The sequence below is a fragment of the Capra hircus genome, chromosome 18 (assembly GCF_001704415.2).
Source record: "Capra hircus breed San Clemente chromosome 18, ASM170441v1, whole genome shotgun sequence".
Taxonomy (NCBI): Eukaryota; Metazoa; Chordata; class Mammalia; order Artiodactyla; family Bovidae; genus Capra; species Capra hircus.
The window spans coordinates 61,997,151-62,023,116 of record NC_030825.1 but is presented as its reverse complement, the minus strand read 5'-3'; the positions used below and the strand labels follow the sequence as shown (position 1 = coordinate 62,023,116).

Here is a 25,966-nt window from a genome sequence, read left to right as displayed (position 1 = left end):
ATCTTCATGACCCAGATAAACACGATGGTGTGATCACCCACCTAGAGCCAGATATCCTGGAATGTGAAGTCAAGTGGGCCTTAGAAAGCATCACGACAAACAAAGCTAGTGGAGGTGATGGAATTCCAGTTGAGCTGTTTCAAATCCTGAAAGATGATGCTGTGAAAGTGCTGCACTCAATATGCCAGCAAATTTGGAAAACTCAGCAGTGGCCACAGGACTGGAAAAGGTCAGTTTTCATTCCAATCCCTAAGAAAGGCAATGCCAAAGAATGCTCAAACTACTGCACAGTTGCACTCATCTCACATGCTAGTAAAGTCATGCTCAAAATTCTCCAAGCCAGGCTTCAGCAATACGTGAACCGTGAACTCCCTGATGTTCAAGCTGGTTTTAGAAAAGGCAGAGGAACCAGAGATCAAATTGCCAACATCTGCTGGATCATGGAAAAAGCAAGAGAGTTCCAGAAACACAGCTATTTCTGCTTTATTGACTATGCCAAAGCCTTTGACTGTGTGGATCACAATCAACTGTGGAAAATTCTTCAAGAGATGGGAATGCCAGACTATCTGACCTGCCTCTTGAGAAATCTGTATGCAGGTCAGGAAGCAACAGTTAGAACTGGACATGGAACAACAGACTGGTTCCAAATAGGAAAAGGAGTGTGTCAAGGCTGTACATTGTCACTCTGCTTATTTAACTTCTATGCAGAGTACATCATGAGAAACGCTGGACTGGAAGAGGCACAAGCTGGAATCAAGATTGCCGGGAGAAATATCAACAACCTCAGATATGCACATGACACCACCGTTATGGCAGAAAGTGAAGAGGAGCTAAAAAGCCTCTTGATGAAAGTGAAAGAGGAGAGTGAAAAAGTTGCTTAAAGCTCAGCATTCAGAAAACGAAGATCACGGCATCCGGTCCCATCACTTCATGGGAAATAGATGGGGAAACAGTGTCAGACTTTATTTTGGGGGGCTCTAAAATGACTGCAGATGGTGACTGCAGCCATGAAATTAAAAGACGCTTACTCCTTGGAAGAAAAGTTATGACCAACCTAGATAGCATATTCAAAAGCAGAGACATTACTTTGCTGACTAAGGTCCGTCTAGTCAAGGCTATGGTTTTTCCAGTGGTCATGTATGGATGTGAGAGTTGGACTGTGAAGAAGGCTGAGTGCCGAAGAATTGATGCTTTTGAACTGTGGTGTCAGGGAAGACTCTTGAGAGTCCCTTGGACTGCAAGGAGATCAAACCAGTCCATTCTGAAGGAGATCAGCCCTTGGATTTCTTTGGAAGGAATGATGCTAAAGCTGAAACTCCAGTACTTTGGCCACCTCATGCAAAGAATTGACTCATTGGAAAAGACTCTGATGCTGGGAGGGATTGGGGGCAGGAGGAGAATGGGACGACAGAGGATGAGATGGCTGGATGGCATCACGGACTCGATGTACATGAATCTGAGTGAACTCCGGGAGATGGTGATAAACAGGGAGGCCTGACGTGTTGCAATTCATGGGGTTGCAAAGAGTCGGACACGACTGAGCAACTGAAATGAACTGAACTGAACTGTAGATAGTAATCCACAGTTAAAACAGATAGCAAATTGATATGTTAGTGTGGATCACAAGATGAAAGGTTGATGTTTAGAAAGGTAAAATTATTAGTAATGTATCCTTGTTTATATTGACATGATTTGTGATTATTTGAAAATGAATGTAATTCAACTCTCTAATTACTCCATGATATACTTCATTTCTAGTGTGTATGCAAACTTATGTTTTTGATGGTTGGCACCTCAAAGATGAGAGAAGCCCTCTCTCTAAGGAGAAATCATTTATATGTATTCTCCATTAGAAGATTAAGGGCACAGTAATGTAACACGTACAGTAAACATCTAAATGGAGGTGTTTGTCATTCATGTCAAGCATCCCTGTAGGTCACCATGATGTAAATGCTCAGGGAATAATTCCACATACTAAAGATGTAAATTATCAAGTTATGCTTTTAAAGGTTAATATAATGACAGTTCACTGAAATCTTGATGTGTTTTATAATATCAACAGAAATTATGAATATTTGACATATTTCAAATAACCTCTGATACCCTAAAATGTATGGGAAACCTTTCCCAGAAAAGTCCTGTAATTATTGTAAGTCTTCTTTCTTAAATGATTGGCCTCCATTTTGTAACCATAGAAACCACAACTCTCAGATCATTATATCAGAGGAATGAATATCATTGTTTATGCTTGTAATCTGTCTTTTAATCAAAGTTACACAGTGGAGTATAAAAGGCTTTTATTCTGACTGTGTGTGATGTTCAGACATGTTAATCAATAAAACTGAATGGCTTCTTGTGGTAAAGTTGGTGTGAATGAATGAATTGTTAAGCTACCACCACCATTAACCTCTTATTAAGGTTGCAGGGAAGAGCACATAACAATAAACTCTCGTAGCACAGTGGGATGGCATCTGTAACCGTTAGTTTCCTTACTACCCTTATGCCTCAGATCATTTGGTCATGTATTTCCCATCATTTATCCATTATACTTTTTTCCCCCTCTGTAACTGCAGGGACATTGTGATGGTTCTAATAAGAAGGATCATACAGAGTAATGTTGAGAGCTTCCCTGACTGCTCCGTGCTGTTGTTGCCTCAGCGTCTGTCTGGGGAGCAGGCAGCCTGCAGGTCCTTAGTCCTGTGAGCACCTCCACTAGGTGACCCCCTTCCTTGAGATCAGCAGTCTGGCTGAACCCCAGGGTCTACTTCACAGGCCCCCCTTCAATGATACCCTCAGAGCTCACCAGATTCCTGCTCCTGTTGGTTTGGATGGACCAATCCATGCCCAGCCTGGGGAGCCCACAGCACTTCACCCAGGGTCACTTAGAAAGGCCTGAACCCCAAATACTGGAATGTTCTCTGCCTGATTCTAGCCTTGACCTCCCTCAGAAGTTCCCACCCTAAATCTTCCCCTCCTGAGATGTCTCAGCTGTGCTGAGTGTGAGGGCTGGAGCTCTGGGTGTCTGAATATGGGTTTTGGGGAAGAAACATCAGAATATATGGGAAAGACTCATTTCTGCACCTCAGACCTGCAGATTCATAACTTCTTGGAGTGGGGACCTGACCACCAGGCATTTGTATTCACTGAAATGATTCAGAAAGAATCTTTAGCCAAGTGGTTCCCATCTGTTCCCCATCAGGATCACGTGACTAGTGTCAGGAAATGACCTCACTGATGCCCTCCCAACAGAGTTCTGTGTTGGTCCTGTGGGAGCATCAGTGTGGTTTGTAGGAAGTGCTTCAGGGGATCCTAAGGGGATGCCCAGGTTAAGGATGTGGCTCCTGGTCCCTTTGTGAGAGCTGAGGCCCAGCTTCAGTCCGAGGAGAAGCAGCAGGGCTGGTCTAGCTGGATTTGGACCGGGGAAGTCAGTCAGCCCACATCGTCTGTGTGAGCAGAGTGTTAGGAGCTCTCTATGAGGAGAGAACAATTAAGAAATAAGTCCACAGTCTGGTCTCCAGGTAGGAAGTGATTGTTCCCGAATCTCTCCTGAGACAAAGGACAGGAGACGTGGGCTTTTTTCAGCTTTTCAAGGTCATTTTGTCTGTAGGTGAAGTGGTTGCAGGTTAAAGAGATGTGCAGATGTCTTTGAAGGTATTTTCTCAAGACACAGGTGTGAATTTGCAACATAACATTCCCAGAGAAGACATAGCAGGAAGAAGAGGAGGAAACGGCAACTTCTCAGGTAAATGTCCTGTCCTGGGTCTGGGGTTGTGTCTGCTTTTCCTCCTGAAATGCCTGGACTGAGAATCTGCAAACCTTTACTTCTCTGCTTCTAATACTTTTGCCCAGGGCATTTGTTATCAACTTATTTTTTCCTTTTTTTTTTTTTTTATCTTATAATAGTGAAGACTGGCTCTTTAGACTACATCTCCCTTAGTCCTAGAGTCTTTTCTGCATTGTCTGTGTCCCAGCTTTCTATGGAGTATGACGAATTCTCAACATGAATTAATGACTCTCAACTGGTGAAAACATTTCCTTTGTGTGAGATCAACCCAGGGAGGCATAGGTTCTGAGAATCCTATTGGGATGTGCTTCACTCTTGGGATCTTAGAGAAGCAGGGGAAAATTGGTGATGAATTTACCTGTAGGTGCAACTTCAGACATTTAGAAAAGGATTAAGAAAATGTCCTTATAAATAGAATTACCTCAGCAGTCCAGAATTCCACAGAAAGTTTGCGGAAAAGATGGAGAAGAAAAATGTGAGACACTCTTCTCTATACTGGCAGGAAGGACTCATGCTTAACTGTACTTTTAATATATAGAATATTGGAAGTTATATGTGAAGTGAAATTAGCATCAGTTCAGTTCAGTTCAGTTCAGTCACTCAGTTGTGTCCGACTCTTTGGACCCCATGAATCCCAGCACGCCAGGTCTCCCTGTCCATCACCAACTCCCGGAGTTCACTCAGATTCACGTCCATCGAGTCAGTGATGTCATCCAGCCATCTCATCCTCTGTCGTCCCCTTCTCTTCCTGCCCCCAATCCCTCCCAACATCAGAGTCTTTGCCAATGAGTCAACTCTTTGCATGAGGTGGCCACAGTACTGGAGCTTCAGCTTTAGCATCATTCCTTCCAAAGAAAACCCAGGGCTGATCTCCTTCAGAATGGACTGGTTGGATCTCCTTGCAGTCCAAGGGACTCTCAAGACTCTTCTCCAACACCACAGTTCAAAAGCATCAATTCTTCGGCGCTCAGCCTTCTTCACTGTCCAACTCTCACATCCATACATGACCACAGGAAAAACCATAGCCTTGACTAGACGGACCTTAGTCAGCAAAGTAATGTCTCTGCTTTTGAATATGCTATCTAGGTTGGTCATAACTTTTCTTCCAAGGAGTAAGCGTCAGCAATTTGTTAATAACATGCTCAATTTCTCAACTGGGGTAAAAATGCTTATTCATTTTAATTTTTCATTAGAGATTTTAAGAATGATTTTTTCCATTTTCTGTGATTATCTCCTGGCTTGCAACCCATGCCAGGTTCTAAAATGGTTGCTTTCTACATGTGCACAGTCACAGCAAAAAATATAATTTAGAAGGATTCTTTTTTAATAGAACACACAAGTTGTATTCAGACTTTGGGGCAAAAAAATTCTCTTATTTAGTTGTTCCATATGAGTTTGATTGCTTTTTGATGATAAGTTCCCCCAAATTTGCTACTTTTAATTTTGTTTTTACCTGACCTATATTTCATGAATGTAAATGACAATTTTGACTAAGTACAATTAATATGGCATTGAATTCAAATATGACTCTCCCATATATCTATTGCTAATAAAATGATATGTTTAATTATCACCCATAATCTATTTATAAACTTATAAACTTATTTTCCTTCTTGATTATTGATTATTTTATGATTTGTTATGCCTTGGTGAGGAGTTACAGAAATACTTTAAATTTACACTTTTTTTCCTGCATCTTTTAAAATTTATTTTCTCTTTTCATTTTTTCAATTATTAAAGTATGATAACACATTTACAGAAGACTTGGAAAATATAGAACAAAGCTACATACAGGTCCACTATATATTGCCATTATTTTTCTACATAGATGAATTAAGATTTTTAGTTGGAGTTTCACTATCAAACTTCCAAAAATTAATAGAATGAGCAGACAGAAGTAGACGGATGTTTGTCATTGTTGTTCAGCCACTAAATTGTGTCCACCTCTGCAACCATGAACTGCAGCACTCCAGGCTTTCCTGTCCTTCACTATCTCCTGAAGTCTCCTCAAACTCATGTCCATTGAGTCAGTGATGACCTGAAAAGTGCTGTGAACCGATTCAACATAATTAAGACATATTTTTTTTTAATTATACAATTTTCACACAGCAGCAGAATACAAATTCTATTAAAGTTCCCATAGACGATAAACTAGGAGACACTGGACTATATCAAGGGACATGAAACAAGGTGCAAAAATTTCACGGTTTAAAGGGACTGAAATCATACAGAAGCTGTTCTCTTATTACTGTGGAATTATGTTAGCAATCAATATCAACAGATACTTGAAAATAGCCCACATATTTTCAAGTGCAATGTAACATTTACCAAGACAGGTCTTTGACTTAGCCATTGAAAGTCTCAATAATTTAAAACACTGAAAAAGCACAGAGAGTGACTGCAGAGAAGAAAGTGAGAAGAGGTGAGGGAGTGACATAATTTCATTCTCTTTTCACTGTTTAAGGAACTTCCACCCCGTCCTCCAGCCTGGTTGTTAACAATTTACCTGGCCAGCACCAGGGTAGGAGGGTTTCCGTTTCTCCATAACCTCTCCAGCATTTATTGTTTGTAGACTTTTAGACAAAGGCCATTCTGAATGGGGTGAGATGGTACCTCATTGTAATTTTGACTTGGATTTCTTTAAGATTTCATGATGTTGAAACATTTCCATGCGATTTTTAAAAAAAGAAAAGAAAAACCAGTGTGAGTAAAACTGACCTCTGGGGATTGGCCTCTTGACCCTCTGTCCTGTTTTGAATTCTTTTTCCAGGACCTGCCCGAGGACATCTGTTGAGGAAAGGGCTTTTTTCCTTATGTCCTCCTGGCCTGGTGAACCACAAGCACCGGTTTTTCAGTTGTAGTTACCAACAGCTACCACGAGGAGGCAACATTTCTTCATGCTCCACTTTTTTTTCCTTAGTTATTTCGTTTTTATTTTCTTTTGGAGTAGAGTTGATTTCCTTTGTGCTTGTTTTAGGTTTACAGGAACTTGACTCAGTTATACATAGACGTATATCTATTCTTCTTGTGGTCTTTTCCCATATAGGTTCTTCAGTGTTCAGTAGACTTCCTGTGCTATTCAGTAGGACCTTTTGGATTATCTAGCTGATAATAAGTAGTGTGTATATGTTAATCCGAAACTCTTAATGTCTCCCTTCCCTTACCCTTTTTTTTTTTTTTTTAACAATCATTAATTGGTTTTCTAAGCTGTGAGTCTATTTATAAATTAACTCATTTGAATTAGTTTATGGTCCCACCTGTAGGTGAAATGATATTTCTCTTTCCCTCTCTGACTGACTTCACTGCGTAGGCCATCCGTGCTGCTGACAACGGCATTTTTTGATGTTCGTTTTGCGGGCTGTGTGTATTGCAGTGTCTGGGTGGACCTTCATTTCTCGATGGACAGTTTGGTTGATGCTCTGTCTTGGATATTGTCAATAGCGCTGCCCTGAAAAACGAGGTGTATATATCATTTTGAATGATGATTTTCTCAGAATTTAAGGCAAGGAGTTAAAAATCATGTGGAAACTCTATATTTAGTGTTTTAAGGAATGTCCATACTGTTTTCCTTTGTGGCTGTACCCACCCATTTCCATCCCCGCCCACAGTGTTGGAGGATTCCCTATTCCCCATGCCCTGGGTAGCATTTAATCTTTGGGGCTCTTTTGGAAGACGGCCATTCTTCCAAAATGGGGTGTCAGATAACACCTCGTTGTAGTTTTGATTTCATTTCTCTAATAATTATTGATGCTGAGCATCTTTTAATGTGCTTAATGGCCTTTTGTATGCCTTCTTTGGAGCTGTGTGTATTTAGATCTTTGGCCTGTTTTTCTTTTGGGTCTTTTGTTGTTTTTGTTTGCTTGTTTTTTGAGGTGCATGAGCAATTTACATGGTTTGGAGATGAAGTCCATGTAGGTCTTTGTTACATTTTTTTCCCCATTCTGAGGGTTGAGTTTTTCTTTCCTTCAGGGTTTCCTAAAGGTCAGTGAGGTCCTTTTTGTTGACTTTTGTTTCATTTTTCATTACCCTAAGTGGTAGATCCAAAAAGAACTTGCTGTGATTTATACCAAAGCATATGTTTTCCTCAGGAGATTTAGAGTAATCATCCCACCATTTAGATATTTAATTGATTTCAGGTTTTTTTGTATGGGGTTAGGGAGTTGTCATAATTTCATTCCCTTTTCCTTTGTTTAAGGAACATCCACCTCATACTCCACGGTTGCTGTTCCCAACTTACATTGCCAGCATCAGTGTAGGAGGGTTCTCTTTTCTCCACAGCCTCTCCAAACTTTATTGTTTGTAGACTTTTTAACAAAGGCCATTCTGATCAGTGAGAAGTGATACCTCATTGTAATCTTGATTTGCATTTTTCTAAGATTTCAGGAGGGTGAAACTTTTTCACTATAATTTTTTTAAGAAATGTAAAACTGACCTCTCAAGAGTAGCCTCTTGGTGTTCTGCCCTGATTTGATTCTTTTTCCAGGCCCTACCTGAGGATATTTGTTGAGGACAGATTTTTTTCCTTCTTTACCCCTAGCCTGGTGAGTATTGACTCCCCAGAAACAGATGTTTTTCAGTAACCAAAAGTGGCCACAAGTTAGCAGCATTTTTTCACGCTTCGCTGTTTTGTCTGTTTGTTTTGGCTAATTTAATTTTTATTTTCTATTGAAGTAGGGTTAGGTTCACAGGAACTTGATTCAGTTATACATAGACCTATATCTTTTCCTTTTCAGGGTTTGTCCCATGTAGGATCTTTCATTTTGTTCAGTCGACTTCCCTGTGCTATTTAGTAGGTCCTTTTGGATTATCTATCTGATAATAAGTCATAAATATGTGCTAATCTCAACCTCTTAATGTCTCCCTCCCCCTACCTTCTTTTAAATAATCACAACTTGGTTTTCTAACTCTGTGAGTCTGTTTCTATTTATGAATTCATTCATTTCTATAAATTTATAGATTACACCTGTAAGTAATATGATATTTCTGTTCCCCTTTCTGACTGACTTACCTTAGTATGGTAAATCTTGGTCTACCCATGGTGTTGACAATGATACTTTTTCTCTCTTTTTGATGCCTGAGTGTACCCAATGTGTAGGTGGACCAATGACTCTTCATTTCTCTACTGATGGACATTGTAGTTGATGCTCTGTCTTAAATATTGTCAATAGTGCTGCCCTGAAAATAAGGAAGTAAGTATTATTTTAAATTATGATTTTCTCCGGATCTAAGGCAAGAGGTACCGAGCTTGCAGGTACAGGTGGTGAGTCTATATTTAGTGATTTAAGGAATGTCTCTACTGTTTTCCTTCGTGGCTACACCCACCTATTTACAGCCCCGCCCACAGTGTAGGGGGATTCCCTGTTTCCCTCACCCTCGACAGCACTTAATCTTTGTAGATCTTTTCAAAGATGGCCATTCTGAGGGATGTGAACTGATAACTTGTTCCGGGGAAATTTCTGCCCTAAATCCTCCCCTCCTGAGAGGTCTCAGCTGTGCTGAGTGTGACAGCTGAAGCTCAGGGCTTCTGAGTGTGGGTCTTGGGGAAGAAGCATCAGAACAAACACGGAACTTGTTGAAGACTCATTTCATGGCTCCACCTCAGACCTGCAGATTCATAACCTCTTCCAGTGGGGCTCTGACCTCATGGGATTGTATATACTGAAATAGTTCAGAAACAATCTTTAAAGTGAAGTGAAAGCTGCTCAGTTGAGTTCAACTCTTTGCAACCCCAGGGACTGTACAGTCCATGGAATTCTCCAGGCCAGAATACTGGAGTGGGCAGCCATTCCCTTCTCCAGGGAATCTTCCCAAGCCAAGGATCAAACCCAGGTGTCCCGCATTGCAGGCAGATTGTTTACCAGCTGAGCCATCAGGGAAGCCAAAACAATCTTTAGCCAAGTGGTTTCCATCTGATTCTCATCAGGATCATGTGACCAGTGTCAGGCAGTGACCTCCCCAGTGCCCACCCCACAGAGTTCTGTGTTGGTCCTGTGGGAGCATCCGTGTGGTGTGTAGGAAGTGCTCCAGGGGATTCTAAGGGGAGGCCCAGATTAAGGACACGGCTCCTGGTCCGTTTTTGAGAGCTGAGGCCTGGCTTCAGTCCGCAGAGAGGCAACAAGTTCTGCTCTGCGTGGGCTTTAAAGGGGCAAGTCAGTGCAGCCCACACACCCCGTGTTAGCAGAATTGGGGGGGATTTATATGAAGAAAGAAGTGTAGACAACAACAATTCCTAGATTGGGCTCCACGGAGGAGCTGATTGTCCTGGATCTCTCCTGAGACAAAAGACAGGAGAGGTTGGCCTTTCTCCCTTTTCAAGGTCCTTCTGCCTGTGGGGGTGTTGGGAGCAGGCGAAGGAGCTGTGCTGACGCCCCTGAAGGTGTAATCTCATGATGCTGAGGTGATTCTTACCCATAACCTTGAGGAGAAAACGACCCCGGGCAGGAGGAAAAAGAGGAGGAAATGGCAGCTTCTCAGATAAATGTCCTGATCCAGATCCAGGTGAGAAGCTGTGTCTGCTTTTTCTTCCTTACATGCCCTGGATTGAAAACATACACATTTTAAATTCTCTGTTTCTGATATTCTTGCCTGGTGAGGTGGTTTTCAACTATTAAATACTGTTTCTTCTTTTATTTTTATGAGTCACAATGAAGCTGTTCTCTCTCCATGAGCCTCTTCTCCTTGTCCGCCTCCAGGATGTCCCTACAGGCCATGAAGCATTCCCAGTATGAATTAACAGCTTTCACTTATTCAAAATATTCCCTTTCGGAAAGATCAACAAGGGAAGGCATCAATATCCAAAATTCCCCTTGGGATGGGGCGGAGTGTTGGGATCTTAGTGAATAACAGGAAAGTGGAGTCATTTCCTTATATCTGGATACAACTTCAGCTCTTTAGAGGAAGATTAAGAAAATGCACATATGAACAGGATGACCTTGACTAGGTCCAGCTAGTCAAAGCTATAGTTTTTCCAGTAGTCATGTGACGGATGTAAGAGCTGGACTGTAAAGAAAACATAAGCCAAAGAATCGATGTTTTTGAGCTGTGGTGTTGGAGAAAACTCCTAAGAGTCCCTTGGACTGCAAGGAGATCCAACCAGTCAATCCTAAAGGAAATCAACCCTGAACATTCATTGGAAGGACTGATGCTGAAGCTCCAATACTTTAGCCACCTGATGCTGACTCACTGGAAAAGACCCTGATGCTGGGAAAGATTGAAGGTAGGAGGAGAAGGGGATAAATGACAGAGGATGATTGGATGGCATCACTGACTCAATGGACATGAGTTTGAGCAAGTTCCAGGAATTGGTGACGGACAGGGAAGCCTGGCTTGCTGCAGTCCATGGGGTCGCAAAGAGTTGGATACAACTGAGTGACTAAACTGAACAGTAAACCTTAGTGGTCTAGAATTCCTTAGAGACTTCTGAAAAAAATCAGAGTATTCTCTACATGGTAAGAAAGGTTTGCTGTTTAAATGCACTATCAGGGATACAGAACAGGGAAGTTACGTATGGGGTAAGAATGCATAAAACTGAAATTTTTTCAAGATACATTGAGATTTCCTTATTTTTGCCGAAAATACCCGAGCAGTGACCATGTGTCTTCCTGAGTGTTTCTCTCACCTGACATCAGCTTATCCCATTACACCTGATGGTCACCAATTCGGGTGTTTTCTGCTAGATTCCCACACCATCAAGTTCCATTTTTTTTTTCTGTTTATCTTTAATAAAATCTTGGAAAGACGTAGTAAGAGAGGTGCACAATCCAACAAAGTTAAGGTGGAAACTCCGTTTTCCTCCTAGTGTCTCTTTGCTGCTAGTTGGCTTTGAAATATGAGCACTCAGTTGTAAGAAGAGGCTTTCATTAGTCAAGTCAGACACTTTTCCCTTATGGGTTATTACAAATATTGAAAACAATTCCCTGTGCTATGCAGCAAATCCTTGTTGGTTATTTTTGTATATACTAGAGTATATATGTTAAACCTAAAGTCCTAATTATGTTCATTTTTCTAATGAGCAGGTCCCCTTTGGAGTAAAGGAAGAATCCCGGTGCTAGGTGTGAATGGATGAAGCAGATGACACAGGTGAGAGATCCAAAGATCACAGAGGAAGCCAGACTTGTTCAGATAGTTCGGGGAGATTGGCTTCACTCGAAGGATTTTTGAGAAGCCTGGGTTTATTTCTGTCAAAGAGGGACATGATGCCCCATTCTGTGCTCTTAAATCCTCCATGTGTTCTTCAGCTCCAGTGGTTTGCCCTCACATTCACTGAGAGCCAAAACCTTCCTCCTGGTCTGTGGGGACCTGCATACTCTCACTGCTTTGGGGGACCTAGGAAAAGCTGCTAACAGTTCTGACAAACTCTGCCTTAAAACCTTTCCAAATTTCCGTCTCTGCCTCAAGTCAGGAAAGTGTGAGGAGAGTTGTGGAGATCCTGGGATTAGTTGACAAACTTTCAGAAGTACTGGGAACAGATATATGCTTCCTGCTTTTCTGATTTCCAATGGAAACTTCAAACATGGCTCTCCGAAATTCAGATTCAGTCCCTGAAATCATAAAATGTAATCCCCAATTTCTACCTCCCAATTTTTTTTCTATGAACAAATGTTAGACATTTTAAGTGCATTTACCCCAACTCATCAATGTTAAAACCATTTAATACATATATTAACTTACAGAATTTTTTTTTTTTTTTTACTGTTCTTGTCCTTTGTATTGGAGTCTAGCTGATTAACAATGTTGTGAGTTTCAGGTGGGCAGCAGAGCGACTCAGCCATCCATACACATATATCCATTTTCCCCCAGATTCCCCTCCCATCCAGGCTGCCACATGACATTGAACAAGTACAGTAGGACCTTGTTTGGTATCCATTGTAAATAGAGCAGTGTGTACATGCCGATCTCTTATGGAGAACTGATATTAGTTTTTCTTGAAATATTGCTGGAATTTTCCAGTGAATTCATCTAAAAATCCAGGGATTTTTAAAATTACTTTTTAGTCTTATTAATAGCTGTAGATATGTTGTAATTTTTTAATTCACTCATGCAAACATCTAAGGGGTTCTATGTTTCTATAAATTGAAACTTTCTTTGAGGTATTCAACTTTTTGGTGTAGTATAGTTCATAGAAGCCTGATAGAAATACTTCTTGTTCCATGTAACACGTATAAGGCCATTAGTTTTACTTCTGATCTTCCTTGCATCTCATCTCTTATTAATCTAGCTAAGGGTTTGTCAATATTGCATACAATTATAAAGCATATTCACTCATAGTACTAAATGGGATCTCGGTTATTTGTTATCTTTCAGCGATATTGTCTCAGGACATCCAGGGTTTGTTCCCAAAGAAGCCGTGCATAAGAGATTCATGTGTGATGTGCTGGGAAGTTCTGAGATCTCTCAGCTTGGAAATTTGTACTTAATGAAAGACTGGGAAAGTTAAGGGGGCCTGTGATGTGCAAAAAGGATATTATTTTAGATGTAACCACATCGGGACAGTTATTCATGATGAAAATATGATTGCCAAAAGAAATTGAAGATGTGTGTCAAACTAGTAAAAATTCTATTTGAAGTCAGTAAGTCTGGCAGAAAAATATGTTTGTTTTTTTTTAGCAAGGACCCACATGACTTAAAAAAAACACACATATTCTCTGATGTGAAATTTGAAAAACATGGAAAGTCATCTAGTTTATGCTACAAATAATCACTCAAGCCAGTACGAACATAGGTTTGAGTTAAACAGTCAGTCATACATGTCTGAAAGTCAGGGATTTGAAAGTGAAGGAGGAAAATCTCACTATGATCAATTTGAGAGATCCTTTCACGAGGGCTCATTACTTTTCCACCAACAAACATTTTCTCCCTATTCCAATATCTGTTATGTAGGTAATAATGAGACAGTCTTTATCCAGCCACCTTCATTCAATGGGTGTCATAGTGCAGATAATACAGAACAACCTTCCATGTGTAATCCAACGAGTGAGGCCTTAAGCGAGAGCTCCATCTTCAGTTATTACAACAGTATTTGTGATGGAGCCAGAACCTACCCATGCCTTGAACCTGGGAATCTCTTTGACCAAGATGGTCTCATGAGTCATCAGAGAACTCAATGTTCAGAGAACCATGATGAAACGGATGAACGTAGAAATGTCTTTTATCAAAGCTCAAATCTTATTGCAGATAGGAACGACCATAATGAAGAAAATAACTACAGATTTAGTAAATGCGGTCAAGTTTCTAACCAGTCATCACAACTTACTCAATATCTGAGTATTCATACTAAGGAGGAACACTGCAAGTGGAATAAATGTGGGAAAGCCTTTCCTCAATTATCAAATCTAAACAGACACAGGAAAACCCACACTGGAGGGAAACCTAACCAATACACAGAATGTGGCAAAACCTTTAGCAAGCCCTCCAGTCTTACTCAACATCTCACAGTTCATACTGCAGAGAAGACTTGCAAGTGTACAGAATGTGGCAAAGCCTTTACTCGCAGTTCAGACCTTAAACGACATAGGCGAATCCATACTGGGGAAAAACCATATAAATGTCAGAATTGTGGGAAAGCCTTTAACCAAAGTACGGCACTTACTCGACATCAACGAATCCATACTGGAGAGAAACCATACAAGTGTAAAGAGTGTGGCAAAACTTTTATCAGTCGCTCAAGACTTACTCAGCATCAGAAAAGTCATACTGGGGAGAAACTATACAACTGTACAGAATGTGGCAAAGCCTTTACCAGGTGTTCACATGTTACTCAACATCAGCTAATTCATACAGGAGAGAAGCCTTATAAATGTACAGACTGTGGCAAAGCCTTTACTCACAGTTCAGACCTTAATCGACATAGGCGAATCCATACTGGGGAAAAACCATATAAATGTCAGAATTGTGGGAAAGCCTTTAACCGAAGTACGACACTTATTCGACATCAGCGAATCCATACTGGAGAGAAACCACACAAGTGTAAAGAGTGTGGCAAAACTTTTATCAGTTGCTCAAGACTTACTCAGCATCAGAGAAGTCATACTGGGGAGAAATTATACAACTGTACAGAATGTGGCAAAGCCTTTAATCAGACTTCAAACCTTAATAAACATAGGCGAATTCATACTGGGGAGAAACCATACACATATGAAGAATATGACAAAGCTTTTAATTGCTACTCAAACCTTACTCGTCATAAAATAATTCATAGCACCAAATAATCTTACAAATATAAATAATGTGACAAAGCCTTGGAGCGAGCCGTCACCTCACTCAGCATCAGAGAGCATGTGCTGGAGAGAAACCCTACAAATTTAATAAGTGATGAAAGAGGTTTGTCCTAAGCATACACATCAGGAAACAACAGAGAGTTCATACTGGGAAGGACATTTAATGCTGTAAGAAATGTACAAAATGAATTTTAAAACTCAGGTCTAAATAAATACAGAGAATTCATAATAGCATTCAGTAATTAAGCCTTTTCTGGTATTACTTAAAATCAGGATATTATAGAAAATAATGCAAAGTTAAAACACTTAGAAAAATTATTTGTTACTGTGGATCATAGGATCAAGGTGAGAGATGTTTGACAGTAAAATTATTGTATCCTTATTTATATTGACATTATGTGAAAGTGAAATTTAATATAATTTAAGTCTCAAAATACTACATGCCAAACCTTTGTTTCTAGTGTGTATGTGAGCTAATTTTTTTAACTAATATTCTTGATCTTTCCTGCCTCAAAGTTAAGTGAAGCCCTTCTCTGTTAGGTAGAAATAGTTTTATCTACCTTTCTATGGAATATTAAGGACCTTGAAATGTAAAACGTACAATGAAAGTCTAAATGGAGGTGATGATTGTCATTGTTTAAAATATACCTCTATGTCACAATTAGGTAAGTGTTCAGAAAATAATTCTTTGTATTAAAGTAAGACAGAGGGTCATTCTAAATTTTAAATAGTGGTGCCAATGGTTCTTTATGGATGTAAAGATGGCAGTTCACTGAAATCCCCATGTATAACAGCAATAACTAGAAGTCATAAATTTTACTTGACATGGTAGCAATCAGGAAATCTTATACCTAAGAAAAGTATATGTAATGTTTCCCTGAAGGGTTATTTAATTAATCTACATCTTTGTTTACTAAGTAATTGCTCTCTGTAAACCATAAATATCTTATTTCTCTGATCAGCATATCAGAAGAACAAGAGTGTTTCTGAATACTTGTAATCTGTATTTTGATCAAAGATTATAAACTTTGGAAAGATTTATTTAGCTTATGTGTAAACTTCCTATATGTTAGTTAATAAAATGGAATGGCTTTTAATATATTAAACTTCATGTGTAATTGATGAAGTGTTCTCATTGGTACAGGCTTCTCAGGTGGTTCAATGGTAAAGAATCTGCCTGCCAATGCAGCGGTCACAGAAGGTGTGGGTTCCATCCCTGAGTCAGAAAGATCCCCTAGAGAAGGAAATGGCAAGCAGCTCCAGTATTTTTGCCTGGAGAATCCCATGGATAGAGGAGCATTATGGGCTACAGTCCATGGTTGCAGAGTCAGACACAACTAAGCACATACACAAGTATTCCACCACCAAAGTAAAGATTAATACCAACATTATCATCTCCCAGGTTTTTTTAAGTTGTCAATAACTGATGGTGAATATCCAGCCTGGCATTTTGCATGATGTATTCTGCATATAAGTTAAATTAGCAGGGTGACAATATACAGCCTTGATGTATTCCTTTTCCAAATTGGAACCAGTCTGTTGTTCCATGTCCAGTTTTAACTTCTGCTTCTTGACCTGTATACAGATTTCTCAGGAGGTACCTTTCAGGAGGTAGATTTCTAAGATGATCTGGTAATCTCATCTCTTTAAAAACGTTTCCACAGTTTGTTGTGATCCACACAGTCAAAGGCTTTGGCGTAGTCAATAAAGCAGAAGTAGATGTTTTTCTGGAACTCTTTTGCTTCTTTGATGATCCAGCAGATTTGGGCAATTTGATGTCTGGTTCTTCTGCCTTTTCTAAATTCAGCTTGAAAATCTGGAAGTACACGGTTCATGTACTATTGAAGCCTGGTTTGGAAAATTCTAAGCATTACTTTGCTAGCGTGTGAGATGAGTGTAATTGTGTGGTAGTTTGAACATCCTTTGGCATTGCCTTTCTTTGGGATTGGAATGAAAACTGACTTTTTCCAGTCCTGTGGCCACTGCTGAGTTTTCCAAATTTGCTGGCATAATGAGTGCATCACTTTAACAGCATCATCTTTTAGGATTTGAAATAGTTCAGCTGGAATTCCATCACCTCCACTAGCTTTGTTCGTAGTGATGCTTCCAAAGCATCTGGATGAAACACAAGCTGGAATCAAGATTGCTGGGAGAAATCAATAACCTCAGATGTGCGGATGACACCACCCTTATGGCAGAAAGTAAAGAAGAGCTAAAGAGCCTCTTGATGAAAGTGGAAGAGGAGAATGAAAAAGTTGGCTTAAAACTCAATATTCAGAAAACTAAGATCATGGCATCTGGTCCCATTCAGTCAGTTCAATTCAGTTCAGCTCAGTTGCTCAGTCATGTCCAACTCTTTGTGACCCCATGGATCACAGCATGCCAGGCCTCCCTGTCCATCACCAACTCCTGGAGTTCACTCAGATCATGTCCATCGAGTCAGTGATGCCAGTCCCATTACTTCATGGCAAATAGATGGGGAAACAATGGAAACAGTGAGAGACTTTATTTTGGGGGGCTCCAAAATCACTGCAGATGGTGACTAGCCATGAAATTAAAAGACGCTTGCTCCTTGGAAGAAAAGCTATGACCAACCTAGACAGCATACTAAAAAGCAGAGACATTACTTTGCCAAAGAAGGTCTGTCTAGTCAGTTATATTTTTTTCAGTAGTCATGTATGAATGTGAGAGTTGGACTATAACGAAAGCTGAGTGCCGAAGAATTGATGTTTTTGAACTGTGGTGTTGGAGAAGACTCTTGAGAGTCCCTTGGACTGCAAGAAGATCCAACCAGTCCATCCTGAAAGAAATCAGTCCTGAATATTCATTGGAAGGACTGATGCTGAAGCTTAAACTCCAATACTTTGGCCACCTAATGCGAAGAACCAACTTATTTGAAAAGACCCTGGTACTAGGAAAGACTGAAGGCAGGAGCAGAAGCAGAAGAAAGAGGATGAGATGGTTGGATGGCATCACCGACTCAATGGACATGAGTCTGAGTAAGCTCCAGGAGTTGGTGATGGACAGGGAAGTCTGGCGTGCTGCAGTCCATGGGGTAACAAAGAGTCAGACATGACTGAACAACTGAACTAAACTGATTGACAGATGGTGAGTATAAAGTATCTATAATAACACAGTAGGATGATATCTCATGGGGCTTCCCAGATAGTGTTAGTGGTAAAGAATCTGCCTGCCAATGCAGGAGACATAAGAGATGCTGGTTTGATCCCTGAGTACAGAAGATCCCCTGGAGGAGGGCAGGGCAATCCACTGCAGTATTGTTCTGTAGAGAATCCCATGGACAGAGGACCCGGGATGGCTGCACTCCATGGGGTTGCAAGGAGTCACACACAACTGAAACAACTTAGCATGCACACAGAATGACATCTCATAGTAATTCCCTTTTTCTACTGGCCATAACCCTCAAATAACTTGAGATCATATTTTTCATAAATGGTACAGTGTGTCATTTCCTCATTTTTAACTACTGGGACATCATGCTCATTACTGTATGGATTGCACAGGAGTATTGATGAGAGTTACCTTCACTGCTCCATGATATTGCAGCCTTGACATCATTTGTGTAGACTGGTAGCCCACGGGTGCCTTGCTTTGACACCAGTTATTCTCATAAGCACACGCACTAGATAACAGCCTGCAAATTCATAAGCAAATGTAAATTCCTCATAGGTCTTCCCCAGCAGCCCTGGTAACCAGCAGTCTTCCTAAATCCCAGGCCCTTCTATTTTTAATTATTCATTTATTTATTTCTGGCTGCACTGGGTCTTTGTTGCTGTGCGGGCTTTTCTCTAGTTGTGGCGCACAGGCTTAGCTGCTCTGCGGGCCAGTGGGATCTTCCCAGGCCGGGGATGGAACCCGTGACCCCTGCACTGGCAGGGGGATTCTCAGCCACAAGGAAAGTCATTAGTTCTCGGTGAGAATACTTCCTGTTCTACAGGGAGCCTTGATGAAGACAGACACCTGAGAAAAGATTCTGGGATGTGAGGGAGAAACATTCGAAAGCTCTGATCCTGACCATCATCAGAATAAAAGGGGAAAAAATTTAGCAGTTGAAAACCACGTCAATAGGCAACATCAGACATAGAGAATGAAAGGTTTGTAAACTGTTAATCCAGGGCATTTCAGGAGGAAAAGCAGACATAGCCTATGACCCAGAACAGGACATTTACCTGAGAAGCTGCCATTTCCTCCTCTTTTCCTCCTGCCCTGGGTCGTTTTCTCCTCAAGGTCATGGGGAAGGATCACCTCAGCATCGTGAGAGAACCCCTTCCAAGGCGTCAGCCCAGCGCCTTCGCCTGCTCGCAACACGCCCACAGCCAGAAGGAGCTTGAAAAGCTGAGAGGGCCCACCTCTCCTGCCCTTCGTCTCAGGACGATCAGCTCCTCCCGGAGACGCACGTCAAGTTCTCCTTTGCTGTCCACACGTGTTCTCTCCCCGGATTCTGCCAACACGGGACAGGTGAGCGGCACTGACGTCCCCCTCCCGACCCCAGAACAGCAGACCCCGCCGCCCCTCCCGGCCTGAAGCTGGCTCTGAGCTCTCACAGACGCCCCGAAGCCCCGTGTTCAGCCCGGCCTCGCCTGGAGCAGGAAGACAAGCGGCGCTGATGCTCCTCCAGGGCCAGCGGCCGGAGTTTGCGAAAAGGATCCTCCTGGGACCCCAGACGAGAACCGCTTGCCTAAAGATTTTTTTCTCTGCAGCTTTATAGTGGATACAAACCCTCCCCAGTCTAAGAAGATATGAATTAGCCAGTTTGAGGGGAACCCGTGAAACGACACGTTGAACAAGCCCCCGGTGGGTGCTGGGGCTGCTCCTGTAACATCTGTCTTCCGTGGCACTGAGCTGGAGCCATCCCACACAGCACACCTGGGAGCCCTGAGCCGGTGAGGGCGCGGGGCTGGAACCTCTGAAAACGCCGGCTCCGGCCGCCTGATGCCCCGGGGAAGGGCTCCTCCTGGGGGCGGCCCTCCGTGGCCTGCAGCTGCGCTTAGGGAAGGGGAGGCGGGAGGCGAGTGGTCCACAAAGTCACATGATGCCCTCGGTGGGGTGTGAGGCTCTGCTCTCCCAGATCTTCCCAAAGTTACCCTGAGTCCTTGGGTCCTGTCTCCCCCACCCCTCCCTGGGGCCACGTGCTTCCATGCTCAGTAGCTCAGTTGTGTCCCACTCTTTTGTGACCCCGTGGACTATAGCCCTCCAGGCTCCTCTGCCCTTGGGATTTCCCAGGCACGAATACTGGCGTGGGTTGTCATTCCCTTCTTCAGGGGATCTTCCTGACCCAGGGATCGAACCCACGTCTCCTGGGTCTTCTACATTGGCAGACGGATTCTTTACCACTGAGCCAAATGGGAAGACCCCTGGGGCCACAGGCATTCCGAAAATGATTTGCGTTTTGACTCCATCTTCAGAGACGGGGAGGCATGATTTTACGAAGGTGTTTACATCACAGCTTTCTTTGAAAATAAACCCTAGGCAGGCATGGAGGATGGATTAAAATGTATGTTGGGAAGGGACCAAAGCCTCTGGACATGAACCATAAATGTGTATTTGAAATTGAAAGTGAAGTCGCTCAGTCGTGTCCGACTCTTAGCGACCCCATGGACTGCAGCCTACCAGGCTCCTCCGTCCATGGGATTTTCCAGGCAAGAGTACTGGAATGGGGTGCCATTGCCTTCTCCACTCCTGCACAGGTGGGCGGATTTTTTTTTTTTTAATGACTGGTGCCACTTAGGAAGTGTTTGCACACTTGAGTCTGGGCTAATGTATAGCAATGTGTGTCCATCATGACAGTTTTACACAGATTATTTCATGGTTCTGGAAGTACTCTAGATCAGGATATTTATAGCCTGAACTTTGCAACTCCTGGGAAACAGTGACTATAATATCAAAAAACTTAATATCAAACAAACTGCACAATCAAAAAATGAGCAGAACACCTCATTCCTCCAGACATTTAGGTGGCCACTAGGTACATCAAAGATGCTCAACATCACTAATTATTAGATAAATGCAAATCAAAACTGCAATAATATCACATCCCACATCAGTCAGAATGACCATTATCAAAGGGCCTGCAAATAGTATCAGAAATGCTGAGTGGTGGTGGTGGTTTAGTCACTAAGTTGTGTCTTACCCTGTGACCCCCATGGACTGTAGCCCACCAGTCTCCTCTGTCCATGGGATTCTCCAGGCAACAATACTGGAGTGGGTTGTCATTTCCTCCTCCAGGGGATCTTCCTGACCCAGGGATCGAACCTGGGTCTCCTGCATTGCAGACAGATTCTTTATTGACTGAGCTATGAAAAAAGCCTAGAGAGGGTGTGGAGAAAAGGGAACCATCCCACAGTGTTCATGGGAATGTAAACTGCTACAATCACTAAAGATAGCAGGATGGACGTTCCTTAAAAAACTAAAACTTAAAACAGTATCAGTTCAGTTCAGTTGCTCAGTTGTGTCCTACTCTTTGCGACCCCATGAACCGCAGCATGTCAGGCCTCCCTGTCCATCACCAACTTCCGGAGTCCACACAAACCCATGTCCATTGAGTCAGTGATGCCATCCAACCATCTTCTCCTCTGTCGTCCCCTTCTCCTCCTGCCCTCAATCTTTCCCAGCATCAGACTCATTTGAAATGAGTCAGCTCTTCACATCAGGTGGCCAAAGTATTGGAGTTTCAGCTTCAGCATCAGTCCTACCAATGAACACGCAGGACTGATCTCCTTTAGGATGGAATGGTTGGATCTCTTTGAGTAGGTACTCTCAAGAGTCTTCTCCAACACAACAGTTCAAAAGCATCAATTCTTTGGCACTCAGCTTTCTTTATAGTCCAACTCTCACAACCATACATGACTACTGGAAAAACCATAGCCTTGACTAGATGGACCTTTGTTGACGACATAATGTCTCTGCTTCTTAATATGCTGTCTAGGTTGGTCGTAACTTTCCTTCCAAGGAGTAAGCATCTTTTAATTTCATGGCTGCAATCACCATCCACAGTGATTTGGATCTCAGAAAAATAAAGTCAGCCACTATTTCCAGTTTCCCCATCTATTTGCCATGAAGTGATGGAACCAGATGCCATGATCTTAGTTTCCTGAATGTTGAGCTTTAAGCCAACTTTTCACTCTCCTCTTTCACTTTCATCAAGAGGCTCTGTAGTTCTTCACTTTCTGCCATAGGATGGCATCATCTGCATATCTGAGGTTATTGATATTTCTTCCAGCAATCTTGATTCCAGCTTGTGCTTCTTCCAGCCCAGCGTTTCTCATGATGTACTCTGCATAGAAGTTAAATAAGCAGGGTGACAATATACAGCCTTGACGTACTCCTTTTCCTATTTGGAACCAGTCTGTTGTTCCATGTCCAGTTCTAACTGTTGCTTCCTGACCTGCATACAGATTTCTCAAGAGGCAGGTCAGGTGGTCTGGTATTCCCATCTCTTGAAGAATTTTCCACAGTTTCTTGTGATCCACACAGTCAAAGGCTTTGGCATAGTCAATAAAGCAGAAATAGATGTTTTTCTGGAACTCTCGCTTTTTTGACGATCCAGCAGATGTTGGCAATTTGATCTCTGGTTCCTCTGCCTTTTCTAAATCCAGCTTGAACATCAGGAAGTTCACAGTTCACGTATTGCTGAAGCCTGGCTTAGAGAATTTTAAGCATTACTTTACTAGCGTGTGAGATGAGTGCAATTGTGCAGTAGTTTGAGCATTCTTTGGCATTGCCTTTCTTAGGGATTGGAATGAAAACTGACTTTTTCCAGTCCTGTGGCCAGTGCTGAGTTTTCCAAATTTGCTGGCATATTGAGTGCAGCACTTTCACAGCATCATCTTTCAGGATTTGAAATAGCTCCACTGGAATTCCATCACCTCCACTAGCTTTGTTTGTACTGATGCTTCCTAAGGCCCACTTGCTTCACATTCCAGGATATCTGGCTCCAGGTGAGCGATCACACCATCGTGGTTATCTGGGTCGTGCCACCTCTTCTTAATATCTTCTGCTTCTGTTAGGTCCATACCATTTCTGTCCTTTTTTCAGCCCATCTTTGCGTGAAATATTCCCTTGGTATCTCTAATTTTCTTGAAGAGATCTCTAGTCTTTCCTATTCTATTGTTTTCCTCTATTTCTTTGCATTAATCTCTGAGGAAGGCTTTCTTATTTCTTCCTGCTCCTTGGAACTCTGCATTCAAATGGGTATATCTTTCCTTTTCTCCTTTGCTTTTCACTTCCCTTCTTTTTCACAGCTATTTGTAAAGCCTCCTCAGATAGCCGTTTTGCTTTTTTGCATTTTTTTTCTTGGGGATGGTCTTGATTCCTGTCTCCTGTACAATGTCACAAACCTCCATCCATAGTTCGTCAGGCACTCTATCAGATCTAGTCCCTTAAATCTATTTCTCACTTCCACTCTATAGTTATAAGGGATTTGATTTAGGTCATACCTGAATGGTGTAGTGGTTTTCCCCACTTTCTTCAATTTAAGTCTGAATTTGGCAATAAGGAGTTCATGATCTGAGCCACAGTCAGCTCCCCGTCTTATTTTTGTTGACTGTAGAGAGCTTCTCCATCTTTGGCTGCAAATAATATAATCAATCTGATTTCGGTGTTGACCACCTGGTGATGTCCATGTGTAGAGACTTCTCTTGTGTTGTTGGAAGAGGGGGTTTGCTATGACCGGTGTGTTCTCTTGGCAGAACTGTGTTAGGCTTTGCCCTGCTTCATTCTGTACTCCAAGGCCAAATTTGCCTGTTACTCCAGGTGTTCCTTGACTTCCTACTTTTGCATTCCAGTCCCCTATAATGAAAAGGACATCTTTTTGGGGTGTTAGTTCTAGAAGGTCTTGTAGGTCTTCATATAACTATTCAACTTCAGCTTCTTCAGCATTACTGGTCGGGGCATAGACTTGGATTATTGTGATATTGAGTGGTTTGCCTTGGAAATGAACAGAGATCATTCTGTCATTTTTGAGATTGCATCCAAGTACTGCATTTTGGACTCTTTTGTTGACCATGATGGCTACTCCATTTCTTCTATCTACTTGCCCACAGTAGTAGATATAATGGTCATCTGAGTTAAATTCACCCATTCTAGTCCATCTTAGTTTGGTGATTCCTGGAATGTCGGCATTCACTCTTGCCATCTCTTGTCTGACCACTTCCAATTTGCCTTGATTCATGGACCTGACATTCCAAGTTCCTATGCAATATTGCTCTTCACAGCATCAGACCTTACTTCTATCACCAGTCGCATCCACAACTGGGTATTGTTTTTGCTTTGGCTCCATCCCTTCATTCTTTCTGGAGTTATTTCTCCGCTGACCTCCTGTAGCATATTGGGCACCTACCGACCTGGCGAGTTCCTCTTTCATTATCCTATCTTTTTGCCTTTTCATACTGTTCATGGGGTTCTCAAGGCAAGAGTACTCAAGCGGTTTGCCATTCCCTTCTCCAGTGGCCCACATTCTGTCAGACCTCTCCACCATGACCCATCCATCGTGGGTGGCCCCACGGGCATGGCTTAGTTTCATTGAGTTAGACAAGGCTGTGGTCCGTGTGATCAGAGTGGCTAGTTGCCTGTGATTGTGGTTTCAGTCTGGTGTTCAGTTTTATGTCACCATAAAACAGTATGGTGTTTCCTTTAAAACACAGATTCCTGAAGTTTGGGGGAAATGAACTCAATGGAAAATAGGTAAAATATATCTAATTTAAAAATCCATCATTTCTCAGTTCTTAGTAAATGAAAAAGTTTAAAAGTATCAATTTTTATCTAATGCTTCTTAATTCTTCAAAAGACCATGGGTACAAATATAGACACACTCTTCATTCTTAGTTTTCTCATGCTAATGTATACCTTCACATGTTTATATATTGCATTCAATGTATGTCAAAGCCATGGAAAGAAGCTTAAGCATAGACAAGAAACACATGCTAAAAAATACATAATGTCGAATTTTATGAATGTTAGTTCAGAATATTAACATGGCTTTTAATTTCAGTTCTTGTCAGTTTTTAAGGTTTGCACTTGTTAAAATGAGACTGTGGCAATCTGTGGAATGTCTCAGTTCCACAAAGGACCACAAAGGAAATGAGGGAGGTGAGTTTATGACTCTAGGTCCTGAGAGAATTCACAGGCAGCCTTGAGGGCCCCCTGAGGGAGATCAGGCTAGAACCAGGCTGAGAAAGCTCCAGTACTTGGGGTTCAGGACTTTATAAGGGACCCTGGGTGAAGTGCTGTGGGCTCCCCTGGCTGAGCATGGATGGGTCCATTCAAACCAGAGGAGCAGGATTCTGGTGAGCTCTGAGGGTACCATTGAAGGGGGGCCTGTGCAGTAGACCCTGGGGTTCAGCAAGACTGCTGATCTCAAGGAAGAGGGTCATCTAGTGGAGGTGCTCACAGGACTGGCTGGTGTGACTTCACGCACCTGCAGGCTGCCTGCTTCCCAGACAGACGCTGAGGCAGCAACAGCACGGAGCAGTTCAGGGAAGCTCTCAACAATATCTGTATAATCTTTCTTATTAGAACCATCACAATGTCCCAGCACTTACAGAGAGAGAAAAACGTACAATGTAGAAACGATGGGAAATACAGGAAATTATTTGAGGTTTAAAGGCACTAAGGAAGCTAATTTCTACAGATACCACCCTCTGTGCTAGAAGTAGTTTATTGTTACAATACCTTCCCAGCAAACTTAAAAAACATGAGAGAGGTTAATTTTGGCAGTTGGTTAACACCTCATTACACATCACATGTAACACTACAAAGCATTCTCTTCTATTAATCAACATATGTTAATTCACACATAGTCAACATAAAACATTTTACAATCCTCTCTATGATCCTTGGGCTTCTGAGGTGGCGCTAGTGGTAAAGAACCCGTCTGCCAATGCCGAAGACATGAGAGATGCATCTTACTTTGTGATCACTGTGTGATTCTTGATGAAATAGAGATTAC

At 41.9% G+C, this 25,966-nt stretch overlaps 1 protein-coding gene across 1 annotated transcript in view; it reads left to right on the top strand.

The window, feature by feature from the left end:
- The window catches only part of ZNF845 (zinc finger protein 845), a 33,864-nt gene extending 18,873 nt beyond the window's left edge, over positions 1 to 14,991 (top strand). The window contains exons 6-7 of the mRNA XM_018063217.1: positions 12,182 to 12,191; positions 14,049 to 14,991. Of these exons, the coding sequence (XP_017918706.1) occupies positions 12,182 to 12,191; positions 14,049 to 14,991 (953 nt within the window). The remainder of the gene's footprint in view (positions 1 to 12,181; positions 12,192 to 14,048) is intronic.